This window comes from Anguilla anguilla, chromosome 17, assembly GCF_013347855.1.
Source record: "Anguilla anguilla isolate fAngAng1 chromosome 17, fAngAng1.pri, whole genome shotgun sequence".
NCBI lineage: Eukaryota > Metazoa > Chordata > Actinopteri > Anguilliformes > Anguillidae > Anguilla > Anguilla anguilla.
This window is the reverse complement of record NC_049217.1, coordinates 28727330-28748066: the sequence shown is the minus strand read 5'-3', so window position 1 is coordinate 28748066 and position 20737 is coordinate 28727330. Positions and strand designations below refer to the sequence as shown.

Genomic DNA, 20737 nt, shown 5'->3' with positions numbered 1-20737 from the left:
AAGCCATTAATGATGTTAGTCCACACCGCAGAACAAGAGGCAATATAGATCATCAGAAGTTCATGAATGTCACAAGAAACATGCATAGAACCCTCAGACATAGAACGCTCGGACACAGCACCCTCAGACATAGAACCCCTCTGACATAGAACCCTCACCTTACTAAATGTGAGCTTTGTATGGCTTCTGCTGGTTGGTGCCTCCATGTTAGGTGCAACCACCTTGGTTCTTTTGCAAAATCACCCCCTTGAATTTAAAGTGCCCACTTAACATACATGTTCAAACATATTTACATATTTAAGTAGATACAAAATATGTAGAACCTTTACAAATATTGAATATAAAACATCTCGAGCCTCACATATTGCAGAAGTACAATAGCTACATACATATTTTCCGCCGTTCCGTCATATTTTGCTGCATGTTCAATGTTCGATTTTTGTAAACATTGTGTCAGTTAAATGTAAACGCCACAGTACACAGATGTAAACAAAAAAGGCGGTGAGACTGATTGAGAGACTGTATTGCGTGCAGCGTACGAAGACATTTCCATTTGAAATCAGCTTATGGGCTCGTTTAACAGAATCCAAATCATAGACAAGAAAGCTCATGAAAACACAATGTTTTTTTTTTTTTTCTGTAGAGGCAACGAAAAACAAAAAAATATTTATTCAAAAAAATCTGAATAACAGATGGAATTATTCTGTAAGATTGACGCAGAAGGTTATATCCTGGTTGAACTTCCAGCTAGTAGCTAAAGATGGACTCTAACTGGAACCAGCTTATGCTCCACCTGAATGCTGTCTGGAATTTGGTGATGGTCTGTTGTATGTATGAAGCTGGCCCACCACAGCTGGATATTGCCAACTTGGTTGCCATTTCAATCATCTTGTTGCCAGCTTGACCATCTCCAAACCTGCTTCAAACAAGCTGGACCAGCTTAAAACCAGGCTGGAACCAAGCTGGAATTTCCACCAGGGATTAGCCAACAGGACCAATGCAGATGTTCCATAACAGTACTCATTAAAAAAGTACTGTTCAAAACAAAAACCTACAACAGCGCTTTCTCACAAGGAGAAGCGAATAGTGCTTAGATTGTGCCCACACACATACAGTCCCTGTGGGTAAGTTTCCACACTCTTCTGTGGTTTGACTCTTTAATAAGGACAAAGATATTTTAATTTAGCGACAAATGACATGTCGAGGACACACCACCGCATTGTCTAATCAGTGAATCCAGCATCCGGTTTATCATATATTTCTTATAAACCTTAATAAAGCAGGAAACCTACATGCGTGGTCTGTGCTCATCTGGTTTTCAATGTTCTGACCTTTGTACATATTTTACAAAAGCTCCATATTGTATGACAGGCCTGCAACAATATTTCTAAATAAAAAATGTAAAAAATAAAAAAAATAGATAAAAATAAATAGCTAAATTCGAATGTGTTTCAGATCAGTAAATGAATGATCTTAAATACTTCAAATGAGATTGTTTTTCCCACCAACAGAACTGCTGATTTGGATCTTCATTATCTGGTATGTGCAGTGTGCCACGCTCAGATTTAAGTGTGCTCCTTTCCCCCGTGGAACGCACATCCCCCTCAAACACCTGCTCACAACGTCAGGTCGCATCTTCATCTTCATCTTCATCAGCTTTCAGAAGCAGGTCGGCCAGAATGTCCACAAAGCAGTCAGGGAATCGAAGAAGTCTCAGAGCTGAACTCAAAGTCCGGGGGAAGTCTGGACTGACAGGTGACGGAGCTGTTGATTGTACCTGTACACAGTTTTATTCCAGGTGTTCTTTGACATTGTGCTCGGCATCATAATATATGCATTAAGATATATAAAAACCTAGCATTTCGTCAGTCTCTCTAAAGACAACAGCATAAATCATTTACATTTGCCAGCCTGGCATAATTCAAAATTAGCCCTTCTCAACAGCCACATTTATAATAATTATTGTAAGTGCATAATTAAACTATTGAGTTCTTGGCAACACATCCATTTTAATTATATACTTATAATAATTATTGTAATGCTGCCATGGAGAATGGCTCGTTTTGAATAGTACAGAGTAGGCCAATGTCAGTCATTGGTGCTGCTGTCTTTGAAGAGAACGGAAAATGGTCAGTGGGTTCACAACATACAATACAGCATTCAGTATAAAGTAAAAAAGTCATGACATATTAGCAGATATTTTGCATCGTAAACAGACAATCATTTCATAATTTGTTTGCCTTTTGCTCGGATTGCTTTGGCTTTTGCTTGAGATTACCACTGTCCTGCTCAATTGCTTGTGTCTGACACGCACTTCCTGTTTGTGATAGAAAATGAGCTCCGTGAAGCTAGCAACAATTAGACTTCCTGTATATAACTTCCGGTCAAAACTTCAGGCGAGTTTCGATCAAAATAAAAGCCCAGAATTAACATTAATAGCGTTAATTAGTCCCGAAGAATAACATCACAGTAACCACGGTTTCTGAGATACCTTTATTAAAAAACATTTCAGATACAGTTTGTATACAATCGCTGTTACAGATCTGTTAGCTGAATGAAAGGACGTGAAATGAAGTGTATATTTACTCTAAATACCCATATCTCCAAGATTATGCAATAATTTCTGTGAAATCGTGTTTCCAGCAATTGGTGGTTTAGTGTAGCCCGGCCAGTCATTGCAGAGACACCCTCAGTTCAGTACTGGCTCATTTGCATACCAGATTACTGCCAAAACTAAAAATTGTTACCAAATGAAAGGGGGTATACATTTACTCCACAGACTCATACGTTTAACATATGCAGTAATTTCTGTGAAATTACGTTCCCAGCAATTGTTGCAACATAGCAACTCGTTAGAAACGTACTTTTTTAAAAACACATAGCCTAACGGCTTCTGACTTCACGATTGATATATTAATGGGTGTAATTTATCTCGTAGAACAAAACGTGAAACTCGCTTCGACATACGTTGACCACAGACCTTATCTTCGACAGAAAACGAAATGCCTATGGGAAAAATGAATTGGAAGTAACACCAAAGCTGGTCTACAAAAAGACATAATCTGTCATGGTTCTGTGTTCCTGTCTGTATTTTCCTTGTTGGGCCGCCAGATGGCGGCACTTCTGTTTTGTGTCCTGCTCCCCCTGTGTAATTGGATGATTGTTTTCAATTGTCCAATCATTGTTTTCTGGCTGTCTCGTTTTCCCTTCCCTTTCTGTGGCCTGATTGTTCATGGTGCCCTCATGTGTCTCGTCAGTGTCTGTATTTAAGTTCCCTTCTCCTGGACTCAGGTGCCGGATCCTTATTGGTTGTTGGGTTGTGATTTGGTTGTTGGTTGTTCATGCCTCTGTTCATGTTCCTGCCCTGTGTGTTCCTGCTATGTTCTGTTTCCACACGCTTTTGGATTTTGGATTTTCTTTGTTCTGTGTTTTGAAGTTTTCCTTTGTGTTTGAAGAGTTGCCCTGCGAGGCCTTTTGTTCCCTTATGTTCCCTTTTTGTTAAGTAAAGTCTTTTGTTCTACCCTTTTGGAGTTCGAGTTCTTCCCCCTCCGCATTTGGGTCCTAACCCTCCACTGCACCCTGACAGTAATCACTGCAACACTCCATTGAACAAGGGTATTTTGTGGGTAGTGTTAAAGTATCTTCAATTCAGTTCTTCACCACACATCGCCACTTCATAGGGACACTTACAAATTAGAAAGGGAAGTTAGTGAGTTCTGGCTCAGCTCGTATTATCTCCAAGTCAACACCCAGTTCCTGTTAAAACAGAGGAAAGATGTTCTGTTAATTTCTAGTCAACTGCTGTAACAGAGAAAAGTTGTGCGCATTCATTTTGTTATATAGCAGCACCTTTTCTTTTCTTTCCATGATCTGTGCAGTCATTTTTACTCCATTTACAAAGTATCCCTCAAATCATGTTTACATATTCGTGACCTTCTCAGACACCTGTAGCAAGCTTCTTATCTCCCTTTTGTACCAAAAATTGTTGCAGTTGAAACTTGGCGGGACACCCAGAACTTTATATATCTGACTCCCTTAGCTCATCCACATATCTTCCTACTCGAAGGTTGCTCATTCCCAGTATCTTTCTATTTTGCATAATTAGTTACATACATAGTTTTGTTATTAACACATAAAAATACATTTCATATAGTAAAACACAATAAGCAGGTTTGTTTTCTATCACACTTCACTTCATCCTTTTGTTTTTAACAAATCTACTTTCATAGCATGACTTCCTTTTTTTTTCTTCTTTTTTTTAATGTGAGGTTTTAATTTCATTTTCATCATTCCTCTACTTCCCTCCTGTTTTTTCATCATGCTTCCAGAGCTATCCTGGAAGCTGTGATTCAGTGTTCCTACACATAATCTGGTGTAATGCCAAATGAATATCTGCTGTGTTCTATTTCGATACATCTAACATAGGATAAAAGTAATTTTGCTTGAGAAAATCACTATTTGTTTTAGATGCATGTTTAACAGAGGAAAATTTATCAGACATTGCAATCATTTCGTATCCTGGTTCTTACTGGGTTTCACACATTTTTAAATAATGAAATTCTCCATTTATGACAGAACTCCTCCAAAGTGCGTTCAATTTTTACGGATGTTTGTACTTAATTTAGTCATTTCACCTGACTAATTTTATGTACTCCCAAATGGTGTTTGGGCGATTGCACATGCTTATTGCCTCAGTGTGGTCAGCAATCAGTTTTTTATTCCCCTGTGAAATTAAATATCCCAAATATACAACTTCCTTTGTGCAATTTGTGCTTTGTGATGATTACACTTTACCCCTCTGTGGCCAAATGCTGCAGGAGTATCCCAAGGTCCTGCAGGTGAGTCTCCTTGTCAGGAGATGAGATAAGCAAATCATCAACATATTGGATCCCCTCAGATTCTAGCCCTGGGCATCGAGCCAACACATCAGCCACTGCTCGATTAAACAACATGTGTAAGTTATGGAATCCTTGTCTTAGTTCTGTATTATTTTCACCCAAAGTGAAGGTAAACCAAAACTGGCTGTCCAGGTGCGCTGGAACAGAGAAAAAACCATTGGACACATCCAAAACCACACAATTCAGCACTGCCTTCTCCTGACACTGCTGCATGACCTGCTGTATTGCAGCCTCATAGCTCATCACAATATGCATTACAGCATATTTCTCTTTTAACATACTGTGCAATGTTTAAACTGCATTAGTGTGGACACAACATGAACTAATCTGTAGATTGATTGATCACTGCACAGTCACCCTACACTACTCTCACATATACAGAGGTAATTGCACATGTATAATTTGAGATTCAGTTTCAATCAGGCTGAAACAGTTTACAGACGCAGGCGCGCGTGTTCGAACACTTCTAACATCAGGCACACCCATACAGTCCACACCACTCATATGTACACAATGCTGTTCTCTAAGACACTGACACTCTTCCCACAATGTACAAAAGTTATTTTGTTTCCATAAAATGCAAATGTATTAAGATGCTGATTAATTAATGACAGCAGTTCATAAACATAATCTATTTTATAATCTCAATTATTGTAGACATATTTTCTTTATTTAAAGAGAAACATATGATGGCGCCTTATTTTTATTCGGGAACCACTGCTTACACCGCTGTAAAAATAATTATTTAATGTTGTTCATCTAATTTCAACTGGTATTACTCTTTCTTAACTGTCCCTGTAATTTGTATTTTGCTTTTCTATTGTATCTAAGGTGTTTATTTTCTATCTCTGTGTGCGCCCCACAAATGCTTTGCAATATCAAAACGCCTCCCTTTAGTAATAAAAATTATTCGCTATTTACTGGCTAAAATATTCTTATTTTTGGTTCTCATAGATGTCTGGTTTCAACTGTTCCAGCAGGCTATATGAATCGAATTGGGCGCTGTCTGGCGCAACGGCCAAATCCTTTACACATAATACACTGATCATTTCGTATTTTCAACTGTGTTGTTGCGTTTGCGGCGGCAACTCTGTGTTGTGGTTCTCTACCGCGATATTGACAAGATTTTAAATCAGCCAAGGATACATACGCGGCTGCTACTTCTACCCCGCCAGCCTTTTTCTCTACGACTAACTTTAGGTGTTTTCTTACACCTAACACTACACGTTGCCTTTTATCCAACTCTCGCTGTTGGTCATGTATTATTTTCTCTAAACTTGTCATTTACATCTTCAAACATGTTGCTCGCACCCACATCTCATCTCCATTTTTAACTTCCTCATTTACACTCTGTTGTAGCCTTTCTGCATCACGTTGCCACGCATCTCTCCTGGTGTCACTCAGCTTTGCTTCCTCATAGAATTATTTTGCTCGACCCAAAGCATTCACTGACACTATTAGCTATGAACTCCTTCACTTCTTTCAACTTGTTTCAGTTATTATGATTATAGTTCTATAATATAAAACAATACTTATCACACAATTAAAATATTTATGTCTCTAAAATATAAAACAAATATTTATTCTAGGCCCACAAGACTAAAAACGTCAAAACGCACATATACTCATATACGTGAAACCTTCAGTAATATAGCCTATTTCCCCTTGTAAGGAACAGCCGTTGTGCTCCTGAACTTCAAACCTTCACACCAATACCATTATTACACATTCCTTTTTTACAGTGCTGTTGAACCTGTTCATATTAACACCCTGTGCAAATTAAATTGTTAGGTCACCTTTGCGCTCAAGACAATACACAAGACAACACGTAAGACTGACAAAGCGCTTAAGACTCACAAAACTCACTCCTCATTCACACCAGCGCCGGCGCATTCACACATTTCTGGCCAGGGTCACCGTCCCGTAGGCTTTTCAGTGACCTACTTTAATTGCCGCTTCCCAGCAATTTGTTAGTACTTGTTGCCACTTCCCAGCAATTTTCTACTCTACTACTTGTTGCCGCCTCCCAGCAATTTTCTACTCTACTACTTGTTAGTAACTGTTGCTGCTTCTCAGCAACCTCTTTTAATTGCCACTTCTCAGCAATTTGTTAATACTTGTTAGTAACTGTTTCTGCTTCTCAGCAACCTCTTTTAATTGCTGCTTCTCAGCAATTTGTTAATACTTGTTAGTAACTGTAACCTTCCCCTGCTACACTTCTTTAATACCAATAGAACAATATTTCACACAACACTTATCACTTTCTGAGCTGCTTTAACGCCAGATGCGTCAAATCTCCCACAAACACAGCACAGACAATGAGCCAACACACTATCAGGATCTTTAACACACACTCAGGCATATCTCACACTTACGCTTCACTCTTTTCATTCATGCACATAACAATTATTTCAAACACACAGCGCTTATCATAAACCCGTAACATTTATCACAAACACATAACATTTATCACAACATCAGACTCTTTTCTCTTACCATAGCTTTTTACTGTAGTTTTTAGATTCTTTGGAGGAGAGGCCTCGCATTTGCTTAGGCCTGGGCGGATACGCACTGCTCTTAGATTCAACCAGTACATGCAGATTTTATAAATAGGCTCTGCTTACCTCTTTGTTTGGTGGCCACCGTTGAACCCAAGAGTCAGCAGTTCCGTCCAGGCGTTCAGCTTCCTCGAGCCTCTCCTGGCTGGCTCGCCAATTCAATGTGGGGAAAAACAGGACCCAGCCTGGGCCAGAAGAGCTGGGTGTTCTCCTCACACTGTTGAATACTTCTTCAAAATATACACTTCACAGAGTCTGATGCAACTGGATTTATTGCAGGTAATTCAAAGATAACATGCAAGAACCCGGGCTGATCTGCACATATCAATACAAACTGTCTCAAAGCATTCCACAAGACACTTCACAGAAAACACATAAGACGCACACACACACACACACAGACAAGGCACACACACACAGACAAGACACACACACACAGACAAGGCACACACACACAGACAGACATACAAGACACACGAGACATACAAGACATACTAGACATACAAGACATACTCCACTCTCCCGAACACTCCCTTTTATCCTATCTTAGCTCCTCCTGTTGTGGAGCTCAAGCTTGGACTGTCCCTCATGCTTACATCATTTTACTTTACTCTTTTCCCACACATCATTGATTCTCATTTTTCAGACACCATTATTTCCCAATTCTCGGACAACATTATTTATCAGCCCCTTCCTTCCTTATTGTATCAACATGTTTCCGCCATCAGACCCCTGCAGCTCATCAAGAATGCTGCAGCGCGTCTGGTCTACAACCTCTCCAGACATTCCCATGTCACCCCCCTGCTCACTGACCTCCACTGGCTGCCTGTTATGGCTCGCATCAAATTTAAGACTTTGGTGCTTGCATACCAGGCAGCTAAGGAGTCAGCACCAGGATACATCCAGAGGATTATCAGACCCTACACACCAGCCAGACCTCTCCGTTCTGCCATCTCTGGACGCTTGGCACCTCCCCCTCTTCGTGTCTGTACTTCCCGCTCGCGTCTACTGTCTGTCCTGGCCCCTTGCTGGTGGAATGACCTCCCCGTGGTGGTCAGAACAGCAGAGAATCTGGCTTCAAACGCAGACTAAAGACTCATCTCTTCAGGCTGCACCTCTCCCCACCCCTCCCTAGCCTATAGTTTAGCTCAATGTACCTAGTTAGGCTAATGCGATCACGTTTGTTTTTATTTGGCAATATTGTTTTTGTCTGATTCTGATTAGGCAAATGTGATTTCAGTGCTAGTTTGTACTTGGCAGGATTGTTTGTTTGTTTGCTGAACAGGTTACCCTACAGGGTTGGAGTCCTGATCTATGTGGTCACTTCTGGCACTACGATCTTTACTTCACTCTAGTGTGTTTCTTTTGCACCTCTGCACCTTGAACTGATGCACTTGTCGTACATCGCTCTGGATAAGAGCGTCTGCTAAATGCCTGTGATGTAATGTAATGTAATGTTTGAAACTTAAGAATGATGATATGTACAGTAGTAGATTTGTAGGCCTAACATGTTATGCCATGTTATGTAGAAATCCAAGGTGATTTAACAACCAAAGAAAACCTCATCGATCAATTTTTTGTGATCATAAATGTCATTATGTACAGCAGTTTCCGAATTGTTGTTTTGGTCCAGAAGTCATAGAAAAATGTTTATTAAAATGTTCATATTTCACTACATAATGCATATTTCAATCAGCTTTTCATATGAAATGTAACGGTCATCAATATAGTTTAAAAATACAATCAGGGAAGTTTTATTTTTCCTTCAAAATTCTGATATTCCTGTTGTGGAAAATTCAGTGCCCAAGCACAGTATCTACTGAAGGAGTGTGAGAGAGAAAACTTCTAAACAAAAGATGCTGCTGTGTTGAAATCAAAATCCTTTATTCACACAGGATCAAGCAGGAGAGTCTACTTCACACAGTATGTGGAGTGAGCCTCAACTTAACATTCAGTGAGATGGCCTTTTATGAATTTGACATCATCAGATACTGCCTTTCTGTATTTTTCCTTCTCACCACCACCCTGACTGTTACGGCCCGGCTCGAAAAGCCACAAGTCCAATGTACCCAAAAACAACAATCCAGAAACTGATTTAAAAACACAAACCCAGACATTTATTAGAATAAATAACAAACTAATCACAAACTAAACAAAGGAAACCCCACAAAGTTCAAACAAAACAATCTTCCAAAAACTACAAACCCAAAACCACAAATCAAACCACAAACCACACACAAGAGAAATCCAAAAGAAGATCTCAAAGAAAGACTACAAAAACCTCAAACACAAAAGAAAATCTCCCCTGCCTCATAATACTGGGCTTATATTGGGCCACAGGCAGGTGGAGGCAATCAAGCAATTAAGCAGTTAGGTAATTACCTCCACCTGCACTACCCAGACCAGCAGAGGCAGGGGACGTAACACTGACCCACGGGGTCATGTAGCTACGTTTCACAATGCTTATTTCGCTTCTAAATCAATCAATATCTACTTCACCATCTGCAAAGCAACAGCTGTTTTCACGTATTGGCACATCAGCAGAACAAGCTAAAAAACAAGTTTAAGGTGATTCTAGTTGCACACACATAGCTTCCTTTGTTTAAACATTAAGCACACAATTATACAGCACCCAATGGAAGGCTGCCGCTGTGCCTTGCTGCTAATGGCTACACTTTGCGCTTCAGCCGGCTCTCCGCAGTTTTGCCCGAAGCGCCTTTACTGCCAGCGCAGCGGGGCGGTCTTCTTAGGGACAGGTTTGGTCACAGTGGTCCTGGGAGAGGAGTCCCAGGAGGGAGAAGGAACGGGAAAGTTAACTTCAGCGCCCTTTTCTGGAGGCAGCTCCTCGCTGCAGTCACTGGATTCCGATGATGAGGACAGTTCTTCGTTGGCAGCGTCGGTTAGGGCAGGCATGGCGAGCATGGCGACGGGCAGGCGGGGCTGGGGGACGGGCGGGGGGACGAGCAGGGAGAGCATGGAGACGGGCAGGGGGGGCGTGGGGACGGGCGGGGGGACGAGCAGGGGGGGCGTGGGGACGGGCGGGGGGACGAGCAGGGAGAGCATGGAGACGGGCAGGGGGGGCGTGGGGACGGGCAGGGGGGGCGTGGCAACAGGCATGGTGGCGGATTTAGAAACTGCCGGACTTTTCACGGGGGTCGTCTGCTTCACGGGCGCTGCTGCTGCTGCTGCTGCTGGTGGTTTGACCGGCAGAGTCTTCTCCTTCGACTTGTTTTTTTTCTTTTTCTCCTTCTCCTTCGCCTCCACGACTGGTTGGGGATCCACCTTTTGGCTCTCTGTCGGAGCTTTCTTCTTCACCCTTAACCCCTCGTTATCCTCGTCTGCTTCTCTGAGTCTTTTATTTGCTTTCTGGAACTGGCCCTCAGGTTTACTGCTGGCTTCAATGTCATTCACTGGTGGCTGATTTTCTACCTTCACCCTGTCAATCAACAACAGGTGATAAGCTTGTCGCTTAAAGATGTTAGTGCAATTACATGAAGCCAAGCCTAAGCCAAGGAATTGGATCTTCTTTCTTATCAAGTAGAATAATATCACAATAAATAATGGCCTATTAGTTTGCACATAACCTTACTTTCGTCCCTTTCTCATGTACAGTTGCTAACATGTTGCTATATTGAAACTACAACAATGGTCGCTTTCTGGCAACCGCCACTCAAGTTTCCATACTAGTCCGCCTGAGCATGACAACCGTCGTAGTTTCAACCAGGGATTGTAAAAAATATACATAGGTTTCAACATAGCAACTTGTTAGCAACTTACTTTTTAAATGGTAATGGTAAATGGACTGCATTTATATAGCGCTTTTATCCAAAGCACTTTACAATTGATGCCTCTCATTCGCCAGAGCAGTTAGGGGTTACGTGTCTTACTCAAGGACACTTCGACACGCCCAGGGCGGGGTTTCAACCAGCAACCCTCCGACTGCCAGACAATCGGTCTTACCTCCTGAGCTATGTCGCCCCCATAAAATCACATAACCGCTTCTAAATCCACGGTGACGATATAATTTATCTCGTAGTACAAAACGTGGAGCTGTCTTAGGCTGTCTTAGATTTTGATAGCAAATCACTGCAACACTCTATTAAACAAGCGTATTTTGTGTGTAACAAAGCTAAGACCCAAGTCAGCAATACTATTGAAACGCGAATATTTGCATGCAACCTTACTTACCTGATGCTATCATTGTCGCGCAATACGTAAACGGTCTCCATGGGAGGCAAGTAACAGTCGTCAATGAACAAGTTTAAAATCGTACCGGGACTGAAATCGAACTTTTCCCTCATGATGCTCGCAAGATCCCCCACCACGCAACACTTTTTTAGGTCAACAAACAACCAACACATGCAGCAGTCCGACACCGCAGGCGGGGGATACTCGAAACACAAACGCACTCGTACCGCATTCAAACTGGACGCGGACATTATTATCTTCCTCGTGTGCGCTCATAGATCGTACATAGGAACTTTACTGGAGAGGGTAGGAGTTATCGAGATATAAAAGAAGGTAGGAGTGGCCAGTCGGTGAAACCGAAAGTATCGGGAAACGGCCTCTACTGCGCATATTCAGAACTGTTGAGGGCAAAACAGCTTGCTGCGCATTGATTTCAAGGTAGATATCCAAGATGATTTAACAACCAAAGAAAACCTCATCGGTCCATTTTTTGTGATCATAAATTTCATTATGTGCAGCAGTTTCCGAAACAATTGTTGTTTTGGTCCAGAATTCATGGGAAAATATTTATTAATATATGCATATTTTACTACAATCTGCTTTTCTACGTAAATGAGAATAAATCTGGAGGTGGAGTATCTCTGTTTATTCATGGTGACTATGAATTAAAAATTAGGGATGATCGCTCTCTGAAGTCAGATAGGGCTGAGGTGGAATCAATTATTTTGTAGAGCTCTCTGGTGTCGCTGGTGGAAAGAATGTTATTGTTGGTGTTATTTATTGCCCACCTGATTCTGTCATCAAAGATTTTAATGAAAGTTTGTCCAGTTCTCTTGACCTGATAAACAATGAGAATAAACTCTGTTACATTTTAGGAGATATCAAAATAAACCTCTTTAAAAAATAAATTTGATACCCTTACTGGGGATTTTCTTAATATTCTTTATTCTAGTTAGTTTTCCCTCTTATTCATAAATCTACACAAGTTAATAAAAAATTCAGCAACTTTGATTGATAACATCTTAACTAACTCTTTGAGTGAAGGAATGAAATCTGGGGTGTTGTATTCAGACTTTCCTATATTCCAGTACTCTTTAATCAAGGTTAATAGAGCTAAACATATCAAGAAAATAATGCACAAAAGAATTATGAGCAAGTCAGATATTTCTAAATTTAAAGACATACTTGCCAGTATTTCGTGGGATGATCTATATGAGGAAAATAATGCTGATTTTGCATATAAAAATTTTATGAAAGTTATTAGCTTTAGTTTCAATGAATGTTTTCCAATTGGCAGCCCTTCCAAAAAATACAGTCAAGAGTTCAATAAGTCTTGGTTTAGAGTTGATTTACTGAAGCTGTTGAGGAAAAAGAATAAACTGTACAGAAAATATGTCTCAAATCCTACTCCTCTCACCCATGGTGTTTATAAATCCTATAGAAATAAATATATTCATTCCATCAGATCTGCAAAAAATAAAGATTTCAGTGAAAAATTTAAGAGGTGTTCAAAAGATATTAAAACTACGTGGAAAGTAATAAATCAGTTGTTGCAAAGAGAAAAGACTACCCCAGAGCTACCTTCAGTCTTTTTGATTGGAGAAAATTCTCTCAACAATCCATTTGATATAGCTCAAAAATGTAATGAATTTTTTGTTAATATTTGTTATGAATTAGCTAACAAAATTTCAGCTTGTCATGGTAATTCACTGGATTTTATTCCAAGAATTATTCCTATTATCTCTGCTTTTAAGCCCCCTGATATCCAAAAAATAAGTGACATAATCGATGAACTAAAAACATTTTCAGCTGGTCATGACAATATTTCTGCATTCCTTGTCAAACAGGTGAAACAGTCAATATTGCAGCCACTTGCGCACATCTGTTCTTTGTCTTTGACAACAGGCGTTGTGCCAGAGGATTTAAAAGTTGCCAAAGATATTCCTCTGTTTAAAGCAGATGATCCATGTTGTTTTAATAACTATAGACCCATATCTATTTTGCCATGTTTTTCAAAAATATTAGAAAAAATTATATACAAAAGGATTCTTTTTCATCTAGATTCTAATTCAAATCTTTACAAGCATCAGTATGGTTTCCAAAAAAATCACCACTTATGTGGCACTGCTTCACCTGATTGACAAAGTTACCTCTGCACTTGATAATAATGAATTTACCTGTAGAATTTTCATAGACCATTCAAAAGCTTTTGATACAGTTAACCATCATATTTTATTGGATAAGTTGCATAAATTTGGTTTTCACAATACTACGTACAAATGGTTAAAAAATTATGTCTCCAACAGAAGACAGTTTGTTTGTGTTAAAAGTTGCTATTCCAATAAGGCCAGTCTACTTTGTGGGGTTCCGCAGGGGTCCATTCTTGGACCATTATTATTCCTCATCAATATTAATGATTTGTCTAATGTCTCAAATATCCTTTCTCCAATAATGTTTGCAGATGACACAACTCTAGTTCTCTCTCATTCAAATTTCAATTCACTGATAAAGGATGCTGATGCTGGTTTAACTGCCTACGCTACATGGTTCATATTAAATAAACTATCTTTGAATATTTAAAAAAATCTTTATCATTTTCAGTGGCAAAAAATCATACTCTAAGGATTTATCTAAAATTACAATTGAGTCTGTTGAGTTGCCTCAAGTGTCAACTACAAGATTCTTGGGAATTATTATTAATGAGAGTTTGAGTTGGAGAGAACATACTGACTGGGTTAGCAGAAAAATATATCTATTGGTATAATAAGGAGGGTTAGTCATCTTGTCACCGCAAACTGTCTCCTTACTCTTTATTACAGTCTAATTTATCCCTATCTTTCATGTTGTAATATAGTTTGAGCGAGTACTTTTCCTACTACTCCCCACAAAATGTTGGTCTTCTGGAAACGTTTTGTTAGGATTGCAACCCGATTAGAGTCACACATCTCATCTGCTCCTCTATTTCAGAAACTCCAGATTCTTACTATTTATGATATCAATATTTATAAAATATGAGTTTTTATATATAAGAAACATTCAAGTGAAGGGAATATTCCTGAGCAGTTCCAGACTTACTTTAAAGCAAATTCACAGGTTCATTCTTACTTAACTCGTCAATCTTCAGATCTTCATCCTCCTAAATTTCTCACTTGCAGAGGTCAATTTTCGATAAGATTTAGGGGTACCAAATTATGGAATGGTTTTTCCGCTTTTGCGTAAAAGACCAGTTAACTGCTGTTTTGTCACTGCTTTTCCCCATGTATTGTTGTCCATGTATCCATGTTTTGTTTCACTCATAGTGACATGTGTCATTACTATTGCTCAGTAGTCAATACATGTGTATAAATCAATATCCCCCTCACAAGCAGGCGCACACGCTCATATACGCATGCGCGCGCCCACACACACACGCACACACACACACACACGCACAAATACACACGCACGCACACACACACACACACACACACACACATACTCATACACAGCACACACTCACATTTTCTGCTTTTATTTTTTTGGTTATTATTATTGTTATTATTTATATTTTGTTGCTATTAGTTTGCCAGCACTTTTATGTAGTTACATTATTTTTCTGTATGTGAAGTGTATGTTCTTTATAACATTGTGAAATTTTAACATTATTTAGGCCGAGGCTTCAAATAAGCCCACTGGGTTTTCTGCCTCTCCCTGCACTGTGTATTATTTGTTATCTTTGTCATTTTTGTGTATTTTTTAAATTGTGAAAATATAATAAAACTAATAAAACTAAACTAATAATAAACTAATATTAAACGTAAGGTCATCAACAGAGTTTCAAAATACCATCAGGGAAGTTTTATTTTTCCTTCAAAATTCTGATATTCCTGTTGTGGAAAATTCAGTGCCCAAGCACAGTATCTACTGAAGGAGTGTGAGAGAGAAAACTTCTAAACAAAAGATGCTGCTGTGTTGAAATCAAAATCCTTTATTCACGCAGGATCAAGCGGGAGAGTCTACTTCACACAGTATGTGGAGTGAGCCTCAACATAACATTCAGTGAGATGGCCTTTTATACATTTCTGACATCATCAGATACTGCGTTTCTGTATATTTCCTTCACACCACCACCCTGACCCACAGGGACATTTCGCAATGCTTATTTTCACCACCGCTACAGCATTTTTCAGTAAAAAGTAGCTGAAATCCTCTATGGAAAGCAGCCTCACAGCAATCTTATCTACGATCAGTAGGCAGTGATGTGCTTCACTTCGGGGGCTTATTCCGCTCCTACAGCTCGTTTCCAGCCGGCCCAAACCACTGCAAAGAGAGCGAACTTGTTTTATTTTATTTTTTGTTAGTGACATTTCCTTCTGATGTCTACGACAGCGATCGCGGCCACAACATTTATTTTGTCTATTTGTATAACTATTTCCTTGGATAAAATAACATTTATCATTATTATTATTATTATTATTATTATTATTATTATTTTCTGTTAAAAACATTTAATTCATATTCAGGGAGATAGCCAACTACTTGCAAATTAGATGACATGTGTAGCCATTTACTAATACAATCGCATTTCAGGCTGGAAAATAACCCATTAAACCAGAGGAAATGCTGAGTTGTCTTTGAATCTTTATCGCCACAGAATATAGCCCGGCTGGCAGTGTTGGCATAGGAACGGACACTGTAACGAAACTTTAAGTATGCCACAATGGCTATAACAGCTGTTTTAGAATGTCATTACATCACCTGGATCATTTTTGCAGCCCGGATCAAATTTGATGTGACACTACCACTGCCACCTGTCGGACTGGAAGGATAAATCACACTATTTTTCTGAAGTGAAAAGGGTAAAACTGCTGGCCTACACAGACTTGTCACTGACGAAGGTGTCGTGTCATTTTCTGCATTAACATTAACGCAGTTAGTAAAATGACAATGACAATTCACTTATATGGTCTATAAGTTATAAACCTATATGTTCTATTGGTAAACCATTTTAACAGCGGAATAAAAATAAAAAGTGATACAACACCCCCACCCCAATAAAATAAATATTAGCAAGGTGATCATTAAAACAATACAGCACAAAATTGTGATGAAGTTCAGAAGTTTTATTTGCAGTATTAAAAAAACACTTAAAGTGCAATATGTAACACATTCCTTTGTATCCTTCACATTTGGTCTACACTTGTTCAGGTAACTTTTCATGCCCTTTACAGAGACACTGGGGTGAATTTATGTACACATTAAAAAAAACGGCAAACCAAACTCACATACACAACATCCTGCCCACTTTTTATCTAAGAATTTTCAAGTGCATGTGGAGGCAGGTAAGTGTGTGAAATGTGTATCTTCATCACCTTTAAAATGCTGCATTTAAATTAAGTTTACACTACAATGTAAACTGAACTCACAGTGACAGACAATGCTATTGACGCGCAACCGTAGTCAGAATTTCTCATGAGATCAAAGAGAAACGGCAATTAAATATGGACTTTAAATTTAAATGGAACAAAAAAATTGGACTATGCACAAGAGCTCTGTGCAAAGAAGAATTAAGCAGACCAAAAAAGGAAACTCCAAGAAATATAGAAAACTTTTTTTTTGTTGTTTCCTGAAAGATTGCAAATGGAAAAAACATTGATGCCAAAGGATTTTGTCACTGTCTCAAAACATTAAACTTTTATGACTTTTCAGAGGAATGTGGTAGTTTAAGAACTAAGCAGTTGATTATTGTGCCCGCACATCTGAAACCACCCCCATGGACCCATTCCATCTCACTCTGGCAACCCTACAACCAAAGCCGTTAATGATGTTAGTTCACACCATAGAACAAGAGGCAATATAGATCATCAGAAGTTCATGACATGAAGTTCAGAACAAGCACCCTCAGACACAGAACCCCTCTGACATAGAACCCCTCTGACAGAGAACCCTCACCTTACTGAATGTGAGCATTGTATGGCTTCTGATGGTTAGTGCCTCTGTTATGTGCGCCCCTACTTCTTGGTGCATGTGGGGTGCGTGTCACTCCTTTTCTAAACGCACATCACTCCGCAGTTGTTCCGCTACGTTTACAGACCGCAGCAGAGCAGCGAGGCTATGTAACGCAAGAACGGGGAAACGTGCCGAAAATTCGTCGTTTTTAAACCCGTTTATTTCATACTGGGCATGAACACACAATGAAATGCTTTCACCCGCCAGCCTTTCCAACAATTTTAACAGCTGAACACTTGGGGGGGGGGAAGAGCTGTCATATTGAGACGTTGACTTGTGCAAATGTTCCTCTCCGTACAAAAAGGCATCGATGGAGACGTCGCATTCGGCTCGTCAATACGCCCGCCGACCATGTCCCTGGCGGCTGCTAGCCATGCAAATAGCAACGCGCATTTCCCCTTGGCACAGTGACAGACGAGTAACGGCAAGCCACAAAGAAAACAAAAAGGGGGCCGGGCAGAAACAGACAAAAAAACGGACACTCCTGTTAACAAGCAAGGCGTCAACAATCCGTTTGAATGTGGAACTGGATCTTTGGCAGGCCAGGCACGCACGAGCGAGCGCCGCGGGTGGAGAGGCTAACGCGCGGCTCAGCTGGTCCAGCTAGCCGAAGCGGGTGCGGGCGTGAGCAAGTAGTTGCCAATGGTGACCGAGCCTTAAGTGTGAAATACTTAACCTGTAAGGTATCTGTCTTTTAGGAATACTTAATCATGATCACCATTATTTATATAGTACTTTTGGTGCTGGTATTACCTGTTTCCACTTGGTAATTATTGTTTGTTATTACTGCTGAGTATATGAGTAAATGGTTGCATGTATTTTGCTTATTTGGCTTCCTCTTTGTAGGAAACCTTTTAAGGGGGGAGGTGTCCCTGGCGGCTGCTAGCCATGTCCCTGGCGGCTGCTAGCCATGCAAATAGCAACGCGCATTTCCCCTTGGCACAGTGACAGACGAGCAACGGCAAGCCACAAAGAAAACAAAAAAGGGGGCCGGGCAGAAACAGTTAATGATGTTAGTCCACACCGTAGAACAAGAGGCAATATAGATCATCAGAAGTTCATGAATGTCACAAGAAACATGCATAGAACCCTCAGACATAGAACGCTCTGACACAGCACCCTCAGACACAGAACCCTTCTGACACAGAACCCCTCTGACATATAACCTTCTGACAGAGAACCCTCACCTTACTGAATGTGAGCTTTGTATGGCTTCTGATGGTTAGTGCCTCTGTTATGTGCGCCCCTACTTCTTGGTGCATGTGGGGTGCGTGTCTTTCTCCCTCTCTCTCTCTCTGTCGCTCTCTCTGTTCTTAGATTGCTTAATTGGTGATTGGCAGTGGGATGAGCTACACCTGTTCCAAACAGACTGCACCTGATAGACTCTAGTATATATACTACAGCCCTGTGATCCTTTAGGAGTTCTCTACACAGACAGGCCTGGAAGATCACCCCATTTGATTGCTACCTAGTTTTTATTACCATTGTACTAATTCATTCATTGTTGTACTGCTACGTGGTGATACGTGGATACTAGTATTTATCTTCAAGTGCATTGTGAAACTTATCTATTAATTCTGGATTAAATCATTATTGCTGAATCTCTTGTTCGACTCCATTTTATGTTGTGGTTTGCCTGTGGCTAGTCGTAACATAATTGGGGGCTCGTCCGGGATGTTTTTTTTTTTAACTGAATGATTAGCGTACTTTACTTTTTAAACCACGAAGACTAGGAACTGCTCTATTACTTTATGTAGATGTTAGAATGAAGTCTGTGTATGTCTCAGAATCCCACTGGCATTGCGAGATTCTACAAATGAATGCTATTTACCATGCCGGTGTGGGGAAATGAAACTAAATCAACAAACTGCTATTAGCAGACCTGAAATGACTAATCAGAATTTTGACCTTGTGCTACAGCAAAAGGTCAGGAAGTTGTGTAGGGAGACCACCATATGCGCGAGGGTTCCCTTTTTTGAGTAGCCTATCTTCGTGACATTCAGACGTCACAATATCACCACTTGGCAAATTAACGATTGAACTGACGACCGACTACAAGAACGGGTAAAACGATCACACCAGGCGACAGATCGGTCGTACGCCGTTTGTCGCTTCACCTCATGAGGAGAAGTGAGGCAGGAGCCAGCGCTGGGAAAAGCAACAGCACGGACACTCCTTTTCTAAACGCACATCACTCCACGGTTGTTCCGCTACGTTTACAGACCGCAGCAGAGCACCTATGTAACGCAAGAACGGGGAAACCTGCCGAAAATGCGTCATTTTTAAACCTGTTTATTTCACACTGGGCATGAACACAATGAAACGCTTTCACCCACCAGCCTTTCCAACAATCTTAACAGCTGAACACTTGAAAAAGTGGGGGAAAAAGGGCTGTCATATTGAGACGTTGACTTGTGCAAATGTTCCTCTCCGTACAAAAAGGCATCGATGGAGACGTCGCATTAGACTCGTCAATACGCCCGGCGACCACGTCCCCGGCGGCTGCTAGCCATGCAAATAGCAACGCGCATTTCCCCTTGGCACAGCGACAGACGAGCAACGGCAAGCCACAAAGAAAACAAAAAAGGGGGCCGGGCAGAAACAGACAAAAAAACAAAACACGGACACTCCTGTTAACAAGCGAGGCGTCAACAATCCGTTTGAATGTGGAACTGGATCTTTGGCAGGCCAGGCACGCGCGAGCGAGCGCCGCGGGTGGAGAGGCTAACGCGCGGCTCAGCTGGTCCAGCTAGCCGAAGCGGGTGCGGGCGTGAGCAAGTAGTTGCCAATGGTGACCGAGCCTTAAGTGTGAAATACTTAACCTGTAAGGTATCTGTCTTTTATGAATACTTAATCATGATCACCATTATTTATATAGTACTTTTGGTGCTGGTATTACCTGTTTCCACTTGGTAATTATTGTTTGTTATTACTGCTGAGTATATGAGTAAATGGTTGCATGTATTTTGCTTATTTGGCTTCCTCTTTGTAGGAAACCTTTTAAGGGGGGAGGTGTTATGTGGGCCCCTACTTCTTGGTGCATGTGGGATGCGTGTCTTTCTCCCTCTCTCTCTCTCTGTCGCTCTCTCTGTTCTTAGACTGCTT

The 20737-nt window shown here is 40.5% G+C and overlaps 1 protein-coding gene and 1 long non-coding RNA gene across 2 annotated transcripts; both read right to left on the bottom strand.

Annotated features, from left to right (window-relative positions):
• Positions 1-10174: 10174 nt before the first annotated feature.
• On the bottom strand, positions 10175-11984 carry LOC118217172 (coilin-like). Its single transcript, XM_035398995.1, has 2 exons — positions 11645-11984; positions 10175-10892 (listed from the first exon to the last, which is right to left on the bottom strand). The coding sequence occupies exons 1-2, from the start codon at positions 11893-11895 to the stop codon at positions 10175-10177; spliced, it is 969 nt and encodes a 322-aa protein (XP_035254886.1). The 5' UTR covers positions 11896-11984.
• A 5790-nt stretch (positions 11985-17774) lies between these two features.
• LOC118217406 lies at positions 17775-20737 on the bottom strand. Its single transcript, XR_004763175.1, has 2 exons — positions 20630-20737; positions 17775-18483 (listed from the first exon to the last, which is right to left on the bottom strand). It is a non-coding gene; the product is annotated as an uncharacterized LOC118217406 (long non-coding RNA).